Source organism: Notothenia rossii (assembly GCF_949606895.1).
Source record: "Notothenia rossii genome assembly, chromosome: 6".
Lineage (NCBI taxonomy): Eukaryota > Metazoa > Chordata > Actinopteri > Perciformes > Nototheniidae > Notothenia > Notothenia rossii.
This window is the reverse complement of record NC_136909.1, coordinates 74,007,103-74,026,741: the sequence shown is the minus strand read 5'-3', so window position 1 is coordinate 74,026,741 and position 19,639 is coordinate 74,007,103. Positions and strand designations below refer to the sequence as shown.

At 37.9% G+C, this 19,639-nt stretch overlaps 3 protein-coding genes across 3 annotated transcripts; 1 reads left to right on the top strand and 2 right to left on the bottom strand.

Annotated features, from left to right (window-relative positions):
• Window positions 1–570: 570 nt before the first annotated feature.
• Window positions 571–3,951, bottom strand: LOC307044415 (NFU1 iron-sulfur cluster scaffold homolog, mitochondrial). The gene is made up of 8 exons (XM_079689614.1): window positions 3,803–3,951; window positions 3,218–3,318; window positions 2,974–3,109; window positions 2,284–2,350; window positions 2,089–2,200; window positions 1,943–2,006; window positions 1,508–1,682; window positions 571–1,200 (listed from the first exon to the last, which is right to left on the bottom strand). Exons 1-8 carry the CDS (start codon window positions 3,865–3,867, stop codon window positions 1,132–1,134), a joined length of 789 nt encoding a protein of 262 aa, XP_079545740.1. The 5' UTR covers window positions 3,868–3,951; the 3' UTR covers window positions 571–1,131.
• Window positions 3,952–4,689: 738 nt separating this feature from the next.
• LOC307043855 (transmembrane protein 150A) lies at window positions 4,690–9,119 on the top strand. Its single transcript, XM_079688754.1, has 7 exons — window positions 4,690–4,982; window positions 6,047–6,094; window positions 6,181–6,243; window positions 6,627–6,694; window positions 6,770–6,900; window positions 7,509–7,686; window positions 8,381–9,119. The coding sequence occupies exons 1-7, from the start codon at window positions 4,918–4,920 to the stop codon at window positions 8,572–8,574; spliced, it is 747 nt and encodes a 248-aa protein (XP_079544880.1). The 5' UTR covers window positions 4,690–4,917; the 3' UTR covers window positions 8,575–9,119.
• A 2,084-nt stretch (window positions 9,120–11,203) lies between these two features.
• eif4e1c (eukaryotic translation initiation factor 4E family member 1c) lies at window positions 11,204–19,285 on the bottom strand. Its single transcript, XM_079688759.1, has 7 exons — window positions 19,165–19,285; window positions 17,825–17,949; window positions 14,961–15,056; window positions 13,052–13,115; window positions 12,559–12,672; window positions 12,302–12,441; window positions 11,204–12,175 (listed from the first exon to the last, which is right to left on the bottom strand). Exons 1-7 carry the CDS (start codon window positions 19,180–19,182, stop codon window positions 12,061–12,063), a joined length of 672 nt encoding a protein of 223 aa, XP_079544885.1. The 5' UTR covers window positions 19,183–19,285; the 3' UTR covers window positions 11,204–12,060.
• Window positions 19,286–19,639: the final 354 nt, after the last annotated feature.

The following is a 19,639-nucleotide window of genomic DNA, read 5'->3' as shown; positions in this document are numbered from 1 at the left end:
TTTGTTGTCAATAAATGCATCAGAGATCAGTTTACCTGTTGTATTTATGAATTTGTTATGTCCTTGGCTTTTTGGTCATATTTTGTTTAATAATTCGGTGTTTTCCCCTCCCTATGGCTTGGCAATTATTCTATTACCTCTGTTTGGACTTTTCTAATGCAGGGCAAGCCTTTTAGCAGATTGTGTTCAGTTGTTCTCATGCCCACAATTTTATTTAGTTTTCTTCAAATAAATGAATTTCATTGTAAAATATAAGCCAATAAAAAAAGTTGTATTACACACCTTAAACCAAGGTTTCATGATGACCATATTAAGCTTTTGCAAACCCACAGGTTGGGAACCAGTGCTCTGCACAGCTGAGATTCAATAAAGTAGTAAATACTTTTTTATTTGTCAATAGCTATCAATTTAATATGAAATATTATTCTGTTATTTAATAATTGCTAAGTGTAAAGACTGTGACAATTCAGTAGCCTTTGCTTTAGTTATTTCTAGTGTTTTCTCTATGTGGGACGAATTGACACTGGGAGAAAATAACAGCAGCCCGACAAAGGGAGTCAACAACAACTATTTGCTTTCAATATGTGAACTTTGTTTGATACAGTGATACATTGGAATAATGAAGTCCAAAGCACATAAATAGCACAACGGTCTTAAAGGGAGTTACACAGCACACTAACTTATAGTTCAGTAATTTTTGTGTTGTTATATTGCAAAAACAAAGTATGTATCCAACCTTCATTCTGCATGAGCATAACCATTTCACCTTTCACAATACGTCTATGAAATCCTTCTATGAAAATATTATTTCAAAATATAAAATATTTATAAGAAATAAATACATCACAACATTTAAAGCAATCACAGTAGAACATTTTGACCTGCTCAAAGTACTTTCTGTATACAGGTATTGTCCTGTAATTGCTATCTTGATAACAGGGGCATACAGTATGTACACATATGAACATGAACTCTAGTAGCATATAGCATACACACAAAATAGCAGGGGGATAATTTTCTCTTTCCATTCACATTATAGAATGGCCCTACTGGGAATTATGCTATGTATTTACACAGTGGAATATACCCTTCCTACAACGAGATGCATAAGGGAGTCGGTCCAAGACGTTTTTATTCTTGTAATTTGCGTTCCAGCTCTGAGAAAACCTTTGCATTGATTTCATCAACTTCATCTTCCACCTGGTCAAAAAAGATAATTGACAAAATGTTAAATGTGATGGTAAACGATGTACAGTCATATCATGAAAAACACTCAACTTAGAAAAGTAGTAGGTAACAAGGAAAAACGCACCCACAGACTGAAAGGTCTGTGGTCATTGCTCGGTCTTAAGAGCCCACAAATGAAATTGAATTGAGATCACAGCACAATTTCCTTAACAATAATCCTCACAGAAACGTATGAAACCAATTCATAATGAAACATAATTGAGGCTTAGTCTCACACAAAAACCTGCACAAAGGTCTGCTAAACCAAATAAATAATCACCTGCTCCACATTTTCTACTTCCGGGATATAAAACTGCATCATGTTCTGAATGCCGTTCTTCAGGGTAACGGTAGAACTGGGACACCCTGTGCAGGAACCAACCAGCTTCAGCTTGACCGTGCCGTCCTCAAACCCCTTAAAGATGACATCGCCTCCATCCTCCTGCACTGTAGGTCTTGTGAGCAATACACACCATATCAATTAGTTCAGAACATAGGAAACACATAGGACAGAGAGACTAAGACTGCTATCTCAGCATCATTGTTATGAGTGTTGAGTACAAAAATATCCGAGAGGAAATATTGGATAAGTCGGTCCAGTGCATGACAGATGACATGTAGTTCCACTGCTGTTGTAAAGTCGATTAGCAGTGCCGGACACTCTCAGTTTTGCTAATTATAACCTCAATGGATCTCAAAGTTATAGGTTTTGTACCTTATTCTGGTGTCAAGAAGCTCCTTTATCATGGATACGATTTCATCATCATCTTCAGAAATACCTACAATGAAAACAATGAACAGTTTAAAGATATTTACACAAGCGGACAAATAACTCTAAGATCACTAATACTATAAACTCACTGCTTTCATGGTGCACTGCTCCTACTGTTATTGGATCACCACTCTCAAAGAAGTTAGCAATGGCCTCCGAAGCATGACGCTTAATGTCTGTCCATGCCACATCCTCATCTGTCTGATAAGAAAAACAAAGATCTCACGTGTTGTATCACCACACAGATTTCATGGTAATGCATGACGTGTACATTTGATACTTACTTTAGTGACTGTGATGAAGTCAGGGCCAAAGAACACACTTTTTACTCCTTCAATTTCAAACAGTTCCCTGAAAGAAACATCTAATCATGTTATTGTTCCAACAAAAGAAAACATACTAATGACAGCATGGAGTCTATCTTCATGTTGGTTTATTTAGTGATAACAACTTCCGCTCGGATTGGCTTTTATCAAGTGTGTCATTGATGATTGCACTGCTTTTTAAGTTGTTGTCAAATACTTTATGTATCAGCAAACAAAACATCTTATCTACAAGCTATTCCCATGCTGTCAGCTGACAGATGTATTCTGCACTTGGTGCATTCGTCACATCTGCTGTATGTATTATTCTACTGTGTCACTTCGAACAAATTACAACAAAATCATGTATTGCTAAATGAAGACAATATTCAGTGTCAAACAATTGTTTATAAGAGGAAACCCGCACTAATACAAATAATGCATATCTTTAACTTGTGAAGATCAATACCTATTAAATCAATAGAAGTTTTTTTTTTTCGAACAGACATCGTGAGTAGACATACATCCATCAGTGTTATATGAGTGTGCAGAATCTGATGATTTAAAAAACATGACACTTCTTCTATGAATTGTGATTTCCTTAAATAATTCTATATTGTAAAACCAGAAACAACACATACATGACAAAGTTCAACAATCATGACACTCAACCTGGCTAATGATGAACATTCAGCTGTGCTCGGAGTCGGAAAGTCAAGCGTCCCACTTCCTAGGACAGGTTTTCCAGGGAGAAACTTCAAACTTCTGGGGTTTGGAGTGTCTTGAGTCTGGATGGACAGGTGTCTTGCTGAAAGATATTATAAACATATTTTTCAGTATTCATTTGGTCATGTTTAAGAAACAACCTGCAGAAAATAGGTTAATGTTTCAAGGTGTCCAAACATTGGTTTCTCACTTGAGAAGTGTGTGCTTCCTGTCCAGAGCTGAGGCTGAACTTTTCCGAAGATCTGGGTCGAGCTCAAAGAGAGGTACGAGCTTTGGGTCTTCACTGGAAACCTTGAAACGTAAAAACATTTGACATAACTGTCAGTCTACACAAGTCTTAAACGAATTCACTTCTTGAGAACCAGTACACAATTAGCGGGCTTTGATGGATGAAAGCAACATCCGTTTCCTTAGCTGTTTTATTTCACAGTTTGAAAGGGAGAGGCTTTGTCATTGTACTGATTTAAAGTTTACAGCCCAAGCAAGCTATCGTTAGCAGCTAACTTACAACCTTGGGATGTGGAAAAATGTAAAATCAAAGACGAAACGAAGTAGAAATGACTAAATCTGCCGATTTGATATCTCCACCTGTAAATATATGGATAAGAGTTACAAACCTATCTAGTGTCGCAGTTAGCTAGTTAGCTAATAAACTAGCTAATGTCAACCACACGTCTGAATGTCACGTCCATGCTTCATGAAAGTGTTGCTACTTTCCATATCAGCGAAACAAAATGTGTAGAAAATAAAATGTCAGATGTGTAGAGGTTCAAACCTAAAATGAGCCGTATTGCTTGCCCGTAACAACCGTAGAAGACCCCGTCTCATGTGCACCGCCATTTTGTTTGTTTTGAAAATGAGGACCCCATGTGGTGACAGCACAAAATCCAGATCCTAATATCTGAATCTTCATTTCCCTAGTGAATATATAAATAAACTTGCCTTGCCTGCCTAGTGTAACAATTAAGGTATTAAGAGCACAAACCAGACAATTTAACATAACAACAAAGGGATAAAATACTATTATATATTTATAATTATAATTTTTCGTAAAAAAATAAGGTCACATCTGCTGCATAATAAATCTATTAGTGTAATATTTATATACTAATAATTAATATATATATGAATAATTAGTCCTATATTTAAACTTGTACTGCATTGTTTTAAGTTAATGAATTCTGAGATTCCTAATTGTGATTTTCTCTTTAAACCCTAGTGTATGAGCATTATTGACCCTGAGAACAGCCTTTTAATTTTTTTTTTTTTTGTACAAATGATAGTGATAGTTAGCCTATATAAAGTACATGCAGGCTACTTACATTCCACAACATCTACAACAGGTAAAACAAAGCCTGTCACTTGATCATTTAAAGCATTCCTAAGATAACAGTCAGAGTTCTGAGATTAGTTTTTTCTATCACTCTCATATTGTGTGTCTTTATGCACACATAATATCACATCAATAGAAGAGTGCATATATAAAACCCAGTCCTCTATAACAAACTGTTGAGTGACTTCAGATAGAGCAGAATTAAACAAACAACAAGATTGCGTGAAGAAGGCCAGCCCCATGTTTCCCAACGTTTGCTCTGACAGGGAAAGGTGGTGCTCAAAAGGAGTGGCAGAGAAAGAAGGACTCTCCCATAAAAGCAGGGCTTTGTGGATGGTGGAAGACTGTCGCAAGGCAATTGTGTGCTTGAAAAACCTGAACTAAATTGACACCATAGGATTAGGACTTTCTTTGTTCCAGTACTAATCTTGATTTCTAGGTATGAGGCTGTCTTCATGAGGAACTCCTGAAGAGGTCTATCGTTGAGTGCGTTTAAGACAACTGGACTTGAGGAATCCCTTTTTGAATCAGTTTATTTCCTTCTTCACCACCAAGACATGGTTTTCTGGATTATCTTCCCCATATCCCTCTCCCTGGTGTCCTTCATTGGAACATGGACTGTGTAAGTTAACCAAAAATCCACACTTCCTTAATTGTCTTTACGCTCTGGTGAATTGTTTTTCAAGTATTTCTTATTCTGTTATACCTTGTATGCTTCTGTTCATTGTATAATTTACATATGACAGCCTTAAGCTGATCACGAAACAAGAACCACAATGTGTTAGGAAGGTTCCTTGATAATATTTTTCATGTTTGGCACTATTGAAAATGACACTTTATAATAATCAAAGTTTGTATTCCATCTGCATATTCCTGTTTTAGGACATTAAGTTCCAGTAATACTGATTACAGAACAGGAAGTTGTGAGATGGCATAAAGTCATGTCTGGCAGATATATGTTTCACATGCTTTGAATATAATTTCAATTTTTAAAGTGTATATGTAAGAGATAAGTCAGAGAAACATGAGAAAGCTCGAGAGCTAATACTATTGAACATGTTATGAAACAGAAGTCATAAAACAAGTCCTACGGCTTGTTTGTTGATAGGTGTGCACACCAGAATTTCAAGAAATATACTTATTCATTCTGCCTTGTCATTTAGTGATATTGGGTATAGTTTCTTGCCATGTTACAGTAGTCCATTCTTGAGAGTGGAGTCAGAACTTGTTTTAGTTTAATGCAAGATACATTTATGGTGATTTCTCGATGAAAAACCACAAGATAGGGTTGAATGAGCACAAAATATGTTGGTGGTGATCAAAAGGTGAGCCGTACAACAAAATCATTGGAGCTTAGAGGCAGTAATCCTTTTTTTTTAAACTATTGTCGTTTATTGCATGTTGGTAGGTTTTAAAAAGTTCGAAAATATATATTACCTTCCCAGAAATCCTCATGAGCAGATTCAGGAAAGTGTTGCTAACAGTGGAAAGGAATGACTAGAGTTCTACTTTTATTCAAAAACATTGGAAGATAATGCTTTTTTTATTTGGTATTACACAGTAATGCAAAATCTACCAGTAGTTTGAATGTTCCTTTATATTAAATCACAGTGTAATTGAGCCCACATTTCAAGTCATATATATTTAACATACTGATATGTTTTTGCTTTTGTTTTATCTTTCCAGATATGGCCTAGCGTTAGCTAACACACATGTGTGCTCTCTCAGTGACTGGTGAGTTGTTTCTCAGTATTGTAAAAAGTTGACCATCAGCATTTGAATGTGGCAGATTCCTCAGAAGCTAATTCATTTGTTTTCAGGGGGAGTGACAACTATTGCAAAGCAAATCATACCACAGGATGTTGCTTGGTTCCTACTATAAGGTGAGAATAGAATAATTAATGTGCAGAATAAATGTAATTTTTTTTGCGTGCAACAGATTTTGGTTTGCATATGCACAATCTGCTATTAAAATGGATATGTTAAAGCGCATTGAGCCCACATAAACATTTACAAAGCACTGTTTTACCTTTTACAAATCTAATTTTAGCACATTCCTTTTCTCAAGCCGTTATCATTTTTATCATATTCGGTATAGCTTAGTTTTGCATTTTCAAACCTTCGTAATATTTGAAGCTTTTTATTGCATTTTTATATATTAAAGAAAATCCTAATTGTGTTGGGAAAAAATAAAATGTTTTGAATGGACTGGTGAAACAATTAACATAACATTATTACATATAACAACGTTATTTTGGTATTCTAGCTCCAGTGGAACTAAATCACCAGAAAACTCACTCTTCACAGCCACAATCAACGCAGGATCCTTTCTGTGTGAGTTTACCTGCCTACACATTATTTATGCTATTCCTGATATGTGTTCTAACATCTGTGATCTCTCTTCTTTAGTCCTGCTCTTCTGTATATTCCACCATGCTCATATTATGGAGAGACACAGATGTCATTCCATGCTGAGCAAGTTTGCCCTGGTCTTTGGTGTGGTGGCAGCCTTGGGGGCATTCGCAGCTGGAAACTGTAATGTAAGTATTTCACTTCCTGCTAAATGTTTCAAGATGTTTAAATAGCAGCTTAAAATTGCTATCATACTGTAAGTTTCTGTGAGACAAATTTTACTACATCATATAATGCTGACAATAAAGCTTCCATTTGCACCTGTGTTGAAACAGCAAACAAAGGTGGGTAACTATTTGTTCAATGTCAGCTGTAGTGATTAAGTGCACAAGCCCCGTTTACAACAAGCTGGTACACCGCAACAGTTTAAAACCTAAGATGGGTCTGTTTGAAGTAAACTGTATCATTTTTATGTGACAAATGATAATAATAGGTGTTTGAAAGACATAAGCACTGCATCATTTAACAATCTGATATTACCACACCATACAACCCGTGTGTGAAACAGGAGTGAACCAGTTGCTAATAAAAATTGCCAATTGTCAGGTGGTTATTTAGTTGCACGCTAACTGCATGGGGTTATTTCCTTCAGTGAGTAGTTCATTAGTACAGATTTTATGTACGCTCATCCATGCATGTATCAATGTTTACATTAATCTCTGCCCTGATTTAATCTATCTCATCTCTTTATTCGATGCATCTGTTGACTCTGGAAACTCCTCTCTGTGCTCCACAGCCGGGTGACCTGGCACTGCCTCACTACTTCGGAGCTGCCATCAGTTTCATATGTATCTGCTTCTACACTGTGTTGCTCACCTCACTGACCGGCAAGTGTGTGCTGACAGGATATGAGAGGGCTCTCTATCCGCTCCGCATCGTCTCCACTGTGGTTCAAACCATCGTTACCATTTGCTGTATCCTTTCATAAATGTTGGAGCTAGGTTAACTTGTCTTTTGTGTGGTAGGTATTCTTCACAATTCTTCTATTTGAGGGCAATTGTGCACCAATAGGATGATAGGTGTGCAGTGAGCTGGTAAAGCAGGTTGGATGAAAGTAAACATGGTAAACATTAATTTAGTGAAGCTTTAGGCATGATATTCCAGCAATTGACTCTAGCAGTGACGTATCCATTAGATAGTCCAGCTGCTCTGCAGTACAGTACTCCCCTGTGCCATATCTGGATCCGGTCTGCTGCTGAAGTATTTATAAAGTGGGACAGGTTACAACCATCTCTGACTACAACTAGAGCAGTTAAATGTTGATTGTAAAGCTTACAATAGCTGGTTACACCTCTATGTTTGGGGATTAGACCTCCAAGCCTCCAGTTTATGGGCTCAGATGAAAGTTTAATATAAGCGCTTTGAGCACCAGGAAAAGCGCTTGATAAATGTAATGTATTATTATTATTATTATATACACACTAGCCTACAGGGTGAAAACAGCTGGCTTCTTGTATTTCTTGCATTGATACATCTTTATTTTCTCTCTTACTGTCATGGAGTGTTTAGGGATTTTGCCAATGCTCATGAACTGATCTCAGGAGCTCTTTACAATGACAGGTTTTTAAGGGACTGACTGTGTTGCATCCTTAACTTGAAACCCTTCAGATACTGTTTTGTTTGCCCAGGACCAGTACTTTTACGTTCACTTGTCGGCTATATTTGAGTGGATGCTCAGCGTCAACCTGGAGCTGTTTGAGCTCAGCTTTGCTGTGGAGTTTTGTTTCTTCTCATCCTGCATGATCTCAAATCTGCTGACCAAACGAGAGGAGGAAAAGCCTTTGATTATATCGATGTCTTGATATGAGGCCCCCACGGTCCAGGTGCAGCACATAAGCAGGGAGGATGGACTGGGTAACACATCTGTGAGGACATCTGTGGCTGGAACTTTGCTTGGAGAACAGTGATGTACTTTTTCACTGCTCGGGTGGATTAATAGTTATTTATGAATTAGGAGCACTTTTGTTTTCGACCTTTGGATACGGTAGCCTAAACTTTTTTAAACCAGGCATATCTGATTCTTATTCCTTATTTATTGAAACAAAGTTGAATAGCAAATGAACAAAACATGATACATTCCTTTCATCATGTCATGTTGATGCTCTGCCAACAGAACAATTAACTTTGATGTGTTAAACTTTAAGAATCCTTCTGCGTTTATCAGTTGTATTGTGCAATGACTTGTTATACTATTTTAACATAATCAACAATGAACAATCATCGTTAGTTACACTAATAAGGATCAGATTTACTGAAAATGTCGCTGATGTCAGCTTCCAATTATATTCCTTAGCACTTGTATATAGCTTTGACACTTTATTAAATCATAACCACTGTATACTCATAAGTCCTGTTATTCTGCTGATTGTACCTTGAAGCGTGGAACTAGGGTGGAGTGAGATGAAAAACAACCCGTTCAGGTATTTTCAGTCCCTGTGGCGTCACTAAATCCTGTTTGACTGCATGACTAAGGGACAGTCGAATAATAGATCTGTCCGTGGGTTCTGAAAACAATGACGTTGAAATCGTCAACAGGTTACGGTTCCAGAAGAATGTAGTTTTAGGCGTGGTGGGCTGAATCTTTTTTACGTGTAAACTAGAGTAAGGAATCCTCAATGTAATGTACCTTTAAAGATATATTTATAGGTTACTGACAAGTATTTTCTCCCGTTTCTGTAGTGATGGGCGACTACTTTAATGCAATATTTCTGCCAGTTATAACAGGCTGCTAGACATACAGTAACTCACAAGTGTACGTCTTCTTTAATGTCCACTAAACAAGACAACATGCTTTCGGGTTTTAATGCAAAGCACTTAACCTTTACTTGAAAGAAGGTAATATAAATCCTGGAATTACAGATAATAAAGATACATTATGAGCAAAATCATTTCACAATGAATATCATCTTTTCTTTGCATCAACCAAGAGAGGCGTGCAACATTATCTACAGTTTTTGTTAGGAAGAAAACAGTGAAAAGCACACCTAATTCTGTCAGCATCTTTATGGTACACTGCAAACAAATCTCTTCTATATGCAGTAGTACACATTATAAACCCTTCAGATACTGTTTTGTTTGCCCAGGACCAGTACTTTTACGTTCACTTGTCGACTATATTTGAGTGGATGCTCAGCGTCAACCTGGAGCTGTTTGAGCTCAGCTTTGTTTCTTCTCATCGTTCATGATCTCAAATCTGCTGACCAAACGAAAGGAGGAAAAGCCTTTGATTATATCGATGTCTTGATATGAGGCCCCCACGGTCCAGGTGCAGCACATAAGCAGGGAGGATGGACTGGGTAACACATCTGTGAGGACATCTGTGGCTGGACCGTGGCTTGGAGAACAGTGATGTACTTCTTCACTGCTCGGGTGGATTAATAGTTATTTATGAATTAGGAGAACTTTTGTTTTTCGACCTTTGGATACGGTAGCCTAAACTTTTTTTAAACCAGGCATATCTGATTCTTATTCCTTATTTATTGAAACAAAGTTGAATAGCAAATGAACAAAACATGATACATTCCTTTCATCATGTCATGTCGATGCTCTGCCAACAGAACAATTAACTTTGATGTGTTAAACTTTAAGAATCCTTCTACGTTTATCAGTTGTATTGTGCAATGACTTGTTATACTATTTTAACATAATCAACAATGAACAATCATCGTTAGTTACACTAATAAGGATCAGATTTACTGAAAATGTCGCTGATGTCAGCTTCCAATTATATTCCTTAGCACTTGTATATAGCTTAGACACTTTATTAAATCATAACCACTGTATACTCAAGTCCTGTTATTCTGCTGATTGTACCTTGAAGCGTGGAACTAGGGTGGAGTGAGATGAGAAACAACCCGTTCAGGTATTTTCAGTCCCTGTGGCGTCACTAAATCCTTTTTGACTGCATGACTAAGGGACAACCGAATAATAGATCTGTCCGTGGGTTCTGAAAAACAATGACGTCGAAATCCTCACCAGGTTACGGTTCCAGAAGAATGTAGTTTTAGGCTTCGTGGGCTGAATCTTTTTTACGTGTAAACTAGAGTAAGGAATCCTCAGTGTAATGTACCTTTAGAGATATATTTATAGGTTACTGACAAGTATTTTCTCCCGTTTCTGTAGTGATGGGCGACTACTTTAATGCAATATTTCTGCCAGTTATAACAGGCTGCTAGACATACAGTAACTCACAAGTGTACGTCTTCTTTAATGTCCACTAAACAAGACAACATGCTTTCGGGTTTTAATGCAAAGCACTTAACCTTTACTTGAAAGAAGGTAATATACATCCTGGAATTACAGATAATAAAGATACATTATGAGCAAAATCATTTCACAATGAATATCATCTTTTCTTTGCATCAACCAAGAGAGGCGTGCAACATTATCTACAGTTTTTGTTAGGAAGAAAACAGTGAAAAGCACACCTAATTCTGTCAGCATTTTTATGGTACACTGTAAAAAAATCTCATCTATATGCAGTAGTACACATTATTGACCGTAGTAACAAAAAAGAGAAAAAAACACAATTTGAAAAAACACAAGTTTCATGGTCGTCTTTCAACTAAGTATTTCAATGTATACATTATAAATAAATGTAAGGGGAAGAAAAAAAAAAGGTCAAAAAATACTACAAGCTATATTTTCACAATTCCAGCATGGCTGAAACAATAAGCGACCTTAAATGTAACCCCTATCATTTGGAGTGAGGCCACAGTTTTTACAAATCTTTAAGATACTGTAGATTTCTCTAACTGGGCGCCTAAAAGCCCAACTCATGGTTAACACTTCTGGAAAAGTCAAGTTAAAACTGCCCTTAAAATTTGTTCTGTGAAAGATAAGTTGCCTACAATAAGTTTACCTGCAAGGTGAGAAAAAGCATTTGTAAGGAGGGTTAGAACCCAGAATAAGAAAAACACAAGGCTGTATAGTTACGTTTTTTTGCAACTCAAAGCCATTCGGGTACTGAAAGTAACCTTCATCTCAGCTAAGCTAAGGGAGGTCATCGGTATTAATCACAGAACTTTTCAACTCTAAAAAGGAAATAATGCGTGTTCTCTAGCTTACGTGACATTTTGAGCCAAATGCTGTGCCTTTCTGGCCTCCTCCCAAATCATCATCACCCCGCTGCTGGGGGAAGCTCCAACTGTATACACTATGAACAAATCTCTTTTCAATAAAAAGGAAAAGACACTACAGTAGATGACAATTCATAAGTATTATTGTGATTATGCGGTTTGGTAATTGTTTAAATCTACAGCGAGTTGAAACCGGGGCGGAGGAGTTTTTCAAACGGAGAAGATGTTCTTGGTGGTGGATCCGCTCTTGCTGGAGGTGTCGTCATGTGATTGGTAGCCGATGATGGCTTTGGTGGGGATGCTCAGACGCTCTTTATAATTTTGCCTGTGGAAAAGCAAGAAGCGTTATGAAGATGGACGCCAACTTAGTGTCTCCATCTAGTGGTAAACTAGACACCTATTACTTGAATTAGTGTCATTCTAAGGTCTACAAAGTGACTTTTTAACGTACCCTATCGTCATGATGGCGTCCCTGTTTTGGCAGTTGCTCGTCCAGATTGATATTTTGTCACCTTTGGGTCTGACGTTGACCACAGCTCCGTTCACATCTTCACTTGCCGCATCAAAGGACTCACCGACTAAACACAAGAGCTGCAAAATACACAAAATGGGACACATATGAATCATACTGTGTTTTTTTTGTCTTGAATGTGAAATGTTGAGATATAGGTTTATCTATGAGCTGCTCCATGAAAAACGCCCGCTTACCGTCTCCATCCAGTAGCGGTCAAGATCGTTGTGTCTCTGTTGCTTGTTGAGGGTCATCAGCCATCGACCCCCGAGCTTGTTCCTATCGTCTTCCCACATCGGCTTGATCCCATCCTGACACACAGAGTGAAAGGACACATTTTAAAACTTCATTCATGGTTGGTTAAAATTGAAGCATTGGAATACATTTGGAGAAAATTGAAATAGCTCCGACTCACAATGCTACCACTTAAACTGCACAGCTCTCCCACTGAGATACGGCACAGAGTAATATGTCATATTCGTATTGTAATGTTTGTGTATTACATTGTTGTAGACGTTTCCATTTTATATTTAATCATTTTTATAAACCTCTTGTGTTCATGTATGCACCAATTAACAACAAAGTGAATTCCTTGTATGTGTAAAGCTACTTGGCAAGAAACCTGATTCTCAATTGATTGACTTGCTTAAAACATCCTATTGTTGAAAAGGAAAACAAATGTAGGCTTACCTTAAATAAACAATAATCACAGCCAAAGCCAAGTTTGCTAGGTTGCTGTATGTGGTTGTATAATCTGTAAGAAAAACAAAAAAGGGTTGGAAGTGTTCCAGATGGTTGACTCCGGTAACAGTACGAACGTCATCTGCATTGGTTGACAAATGGCAAGTCAAGAGTTAATTAAACATTGATAAAGGGCTATTAGAGATGCTCCGATCGATCGGCCGATATTCACTCTCTGCGCTCTCTATAAAGGCAGATCGCGAGAGCCGATCACATGACGTAAAATACATGAGACTTTCCTCTGTGCGCGGCAAAACAAGCTCGCCAGTCTGGCAGTATTTTAAGGTGTCCGAATATGACATTAAAATAGCGGTATGCAACGTGTGTGAAGCAGAAATCCTGCAGCTCCGCCTGCTGTGACGGACCGGTGAGCGGAGCAAAACACACACTAACGGTACGTCCGCACAGCAGCTTTGAAAAAATCTTGAAAATCTTGGAGCTGGGCGTTTGAGAGCTTGGGGATTTTTTGCGAGCAACGCGACCAACAACCAATCACATGAATCTCCCGCCCCCGGCATAGAAAGCAAAAAAACCCTGGGGATTTTTCAATATATATATATATATATATATATATATATATATATATATATATATATATATAAACTCCCCAAACAGGCGAAAACCTACCAGTTTCACCCACTGTCTCTGCCACCTCCCTCCATGCCTGGTTCCTCCGGTTTGTATTCCGGTAAATAGTTCTGGTCGAAAAGAACCGGGTGATTTGTTACCGTAATTTCTCGTTTGGAATATGAGGAAATGAACTGAATGAATGAATGCGGTCTGGCTCTCCCAGCTTGTACGCGGTTTGATTGACTAGCACTTGTACTGGCAGATTTGCATAAACGGAATTTGATTGGCTGACGCTTCCAGCTCAGCTTCAAAAGTTGAACATTGCTCAACTTTTGAATCCTGAAAATCCTGGAAATCTTCGCTCTGCTTCCCCACAATGCAGTTCGGCGAAAAGCGAGGCAAAGTGACGTCACCCCCATTCAAAGTCAACGGGCAGAGAAGCGTTGGAAGATTTTTTTAAAGCTGCTGTGTGGACGTACCGTAAGAGTTAGACCTAACACACTTAGCTATTTTATATACCTCTGGAACAAGCTAAAACTAGTTATAAATATGTTTATTCTTCACTGTTGGGTCACTCATTACTGGATCAGTGAGCTGCATGAGACGATACTGACAGGCTGTCAGGGGAGGGAGAGAGGAAAAGAGAGAGGCTCCCGTTATTTCTCCCGTGTTATTATCCAAAGTGAATGTAAACTTGAATAATGTACTTCATTTAAATGTAATAATTATGTTGGTTGTTGTTTGTGGAAGCGCCAGTGAATGAGCCCCATTAACTGAGTTTTAAACATCACTTTAAATGGAAGATCCCCATAGCCCCCACCCACTCGATCAGATCGGCCGATACTGATTCCGGCGATCGGCCCCAAAATTGGCGATCGGAGCATCCCTAAGGGCAACATATTGAGACGCTTTTACACAAGTAACTATGTTTAAAGTGCAAGCTGCTTTCCTGAAGATTGTTCTTCAACTTGTTGGGGCACGATGATATTCAGGAATCACTTTAATTTGATCTGAATCAGTATTTAAAATGATAAAGATGCAAATACAACAGGTGAGGTGCAGACAACAGAAGAAAATGTAAGCATAAAGAAAGAATTAATGACATGATAATTTATGTTAATCTGCATAATACACTATGTTTCAACGAAATCCCTTATTGTCTCCATATGAATGAAGTAAAATACGATTTTGATTAAAATGCCATTCTTCTGAAACCCTCCACTTATTCCCTTTGTAAAAAAGGAGACAAAATCATATTCACAATACAGGATTAGTAGAGAAAACTTACGCCCAAAAGTCTTCCACTGTGTCAAACTTGGAAATGAGACGCAGGTTCTCTGTCCAGCTTTTGCTCTTGTCGTTTTTGAAATACCACAGAGCCCACCTGAAAGGAAAACACAAGCATCAGTACACTTAGTATTCCAAAAGACTATTGGTAAATGACTCAAGTACAATTGCAACTAAGGAATTTACTGTGAGTGCTTTTTTAATGGAAAACAGAATAACCTTAAGAAAAATCACAGATATGCACCCTTCACAGCAGCTTGTTACGAAAGCAAATCGATGCAAAAGAACAGAGAGCCGGCCATCACCAGCACTACAAGTGCAGCCTTTGTTTGTGATGGGCCCTGGTATTCTTTCATCTATTCCCAGGAGAAATGGGGCTAGCAAGGGAGGGATGGGGGCAGAGAGGGGACATTAGCTGAACCCAGTGTCCCCAACCCGCCCACCACAATACACCAATATCCAACTTTTAACCACACCCACGTGCAATACACAGAGATGTTGTGCACTGAACAAAGATAAACCAGAGCTTAAAACGGTACTGTGCCATGTAGCAACTCGAATGACACACATTTCACAACAGTAAGGAAGAGACAACACACAGGCGTGACTACTCCAGTGAACCCATCCGCGGACACGGTTTGTTTACCTGCCTAGTTGTGGCATGTAAATAAACCGACAGTAGTCCAATAAGCCAACGATGGATTAATAAACCAACGATGGATTAATAACCCCGCCATATTTCTCTCGACACTGATATGTCAGACTAATATTCTTTAAACGCCTTTTTTATTCAATCATTTCCTCAAGCCCTGGGCGGTAGGTTGTTTTGCCAAAACACAGGTGTTACTATCTTGGCTAAATGCATGCTCTTGTGAAATGTGGGTAACAAATCTGTAAACACTAAACAAGATTAACAGAGGAGCTTAAAGAGGCTGTTATGGTATGAGGACATTGTGTTACCTTAAATCATGACACAATGTAACCAAAATACTTTCAGTGTTTCCCATTCATCGATTCATTTTTGTTAATTAAATATTGTCCGCCACAAATAGATCTCATAAAAACATTTTTTTTTTGGGAGAATAAACCCCACAGATCCTCAACTCAGGTGTGTGTCACTCATTATGGGGGTGCGGTGTGGTGCCCCCACAAATAGAATCAAATTCTGTGGGACTATATTTTGATCTAAATAAAAGTCACACCTTTGCCAATATATAAGCAGGTGTAAGCTTATTGCACGTTTATAGCATGTATTCCAACCATTCCCCGTTGTATCTGTCTAACTCTTCTGTTGCAGTGACAGGAACAAAATGTTACAACTATTTAAAATCTAATTAAACCCTCATGAAATAATGTTTAATATTAGTTGAAGCTTAGAATTTCCCTTCTGGTTATTTTTGGAGGGTGTACTTTATTCTGCTGTTGAATTAAACTGCTTGTACTGACAGGTCTTTCCATTATCTTGTCTACCCTATTAACGGGGGGAGGCTAAGTAACAGCAACACATCTCTTGCAGGTTTTATTGAAGGGTTGCATTAGAAGGCTTAGGTAGGCGTACCTAATACACGACACTGTAGGCAAATACAATTTCACAATATACCAGCCTTATGAAACTTAATTAAATTCCACAAGCCAGGATTTCTTTTTTGTGAACAACAGTGAGTCAGAGATAAGCGACAAAGCCTTGCTGTATTATGGTGTCATCCAACATTGAGGTTGTTATAATGGGAGATCAAATATGCCGCCTAAAACCAGAATGGCCAGAGCAGCAGAGGAGAACAGCCTTGAACTCCGAGGCTGGACTGAACAAGCAGAATGGTCTAGAAGTGACCTAACAGGTGAACCATTCAGCATTTCCTAAACCGAGCGTACAATGCTCCTGAATAGGTCGTCACCGCCACAGAACTGTGATAACATTTGACAATAGTCAACAACAATTGCTACACTAGCATGCAGTGTACCAAGCTGAACTCTTCACTCTGTGCTTCCGATTCAAGCATAACACAGCCTACACTTACATATCATTTTGTGTTTCCATTAGTGACTACCATGATTTTCTTGTGACTATTTACTTAACTAGGGCACTCTCCAACAACACCCAGGTTTCTACCAATTATCAGAAAACTATTTATTTAGGGTATGGATCTTCAAATATTTGTAAAACTAAATGTTTAAATAATCTAAACCCAAATAAAACACATTTACAGGGCAGTTATCGGTCAAGACCAACTGCAGAGGAGCAATTTTACTCCTTTTTCTAGTCAGGAAGTATCAAGAACAGCGGTACCGAAACATTGTAAGAAGTTGAAGCACTATAAAAGGAAATGACATGGCAGCAGTTAACATTAAAAGGTTTGTGAAATCAGTAAATGCCCAAATAAGACGAAGACGTAATGTGCTTTTCAGTGCACATTTACTCAAATGAGTAAATAGTATGTTAACGGTTAGAGCAATAAAAGACTATGGACCTAATAGGGAACTGCAAACAGTTCTTGCTTCAGAGCAAACATGGCCCTTTTTCTAGACAAGGGCCCTCTTCAATGCTGTGTTACATTCTTCTTTACTTCTAGTTATTAGCTTATGTTGCAGCTGTAATATATTAATGTTTCCATGCAGAGATAATTTGATAATGTCTTAAGGCCTTAGTAGTAGAGCAATAAAGAAACTATTTATTACAGTAGTCGTTGCGAAACGGCATAAAATTGACTCAATTATAGTCAAAGTTTGTCCAAAAATGCGCTTACACATGGCATATTCTTTATTAGGATTCATGTAGTCTTAATATCAGAATACTGCACGCTGTGTGAGCACAGGCACCTTTCGGTTGCAATATCTGTCAAACACAGCAGCTGGTTATATTCTCACCTGTTTTGCAAAGGGTGCTTGATATACTCCTCAGGATTCTCAACAACTTCGTTTTCAGTTTTTTCAGTTTTTTCAGCTATTTCAACTATTTCAGCTGGCAGTTGTTCTTCAGTTTCAGGTGCTTTCTGCAGAGGGACACACACACAATCATCATAAGCCTTCTGTGACACAAAGGACATCCATTGAAGATATTTATACATGTATTTTGCAGAGGATTGAACAGGTATATGCAGAACTGAGCTGAAAGATGTATCAAAAATTGTACCAATCTGGTGATATGAGGTGCTGTGGTTACAATCATGCCATGTCACAATGCAGCTTAAATAATACCTGTATTGTTTTTTTATTGGCATCTTATATTGTTGTAGCATAATTATCACCATTGTTGATTGAGTTATACAATTCATCTTTGTTGTACTTAATTCCCTGCCTGTTTTATATATTATCACTTGTGCAATTAAAAATGCCCATAATTAAATATCTCCTGCTGATCCTAAAGTAATGATTACCTGTGATCGTTTTGCATACCTGAATACCTGGTTTAGCTGAATAAATACCTTCTTATTTGTAAGGGCCTTCATCATTTTAGGCGTACAAAGATAATTTTGTTACAACTTCAGGTACTATTAAATCCACATTACAGTTATTGACTTTCCTCCAGTACCATAACTATGTACACACACTTAAATATATTGCGAAACATCCGTTCCCCGTCACATTATCGAGATGTAAGTGCTAATTTCAGATCAACGTTAAGCTATTAACTTAATTATCTGACAGTAGTATCCAGCTCTACTTTACCACGTCAACATTTTTTACATGAAAGCTCATAGAACACAGCTAGGTTTTGGTTGGTCAAAAAAAAGATTAAATTAACATATACGCTACAGTTAGGTAACAAGTTAACGTCGCTAGCATTAGTTTTAGCAGACGTGCTAAGCTAGCTAAAAGCTAGATACACACGTGTCAAGATTGTCAAAAATCTAATCAGTAATATCGTAGTATGAAAATGTTAAGGATCTGATGTTTGATCATTAGCACCAGGATATTAACTCAAATGTCGAAGTAGATTAAAACAATTCATTGATTGTAGTTTGAATGAACGACGCGCAGAGTCCCTCCCTGTCTGATCCATCACATTGCTGAGCATGCTAACCGCTAACCGAGATCCACGCGAACTGACACATCTGGGAGGCAAAACACAATAACATGCCCGAAATGTTAGCTGCCGCTTTAAAGAACGAGGATTATAAAACAAAGTCGTTATATATAATGAGGTTGTAGCAAGTCCTTCCTTGCGCATTTGTCTTTTTTTTCCAGCAATCTCTTGTCTCTCTTACCGGCTCGGATGTCGCCATCTTGACAGTAGAAATGTTCTGCCCGTTCAGCGCTTCTGCGTCACTGCAGCCACTCTCACAACTACGGAAGCCTCCGAGTCCAGTTCACCAAAGAAAGGAGGAAAGGACACACATCAATATTTGACATTAATAACTTTTTTTTACTTTAAATAGGCCTAAATAATACAAAGATGTAATTTAATCCTCGTGTTCCAAACATTGTTTGGCAGAGTTGCCCAATCAAACCAAACGTTAAACCAATAATTAAAAAAAAATATGCACAAGCAAATAAAGAATCATCAAATGAAATGCAAATAAAGAACATTTTAAAATACACGAATGGTACACTTATTACCATGTAGCCTACAGGCATTTTAGTGCGTTTTTGGTTGGCTTGTTAAAAACAAACCAACTCCCTGTTTTAATAAACAATGTATGACCTTGGAGGAATGTATTAATCACCATGATTTAGTGATTT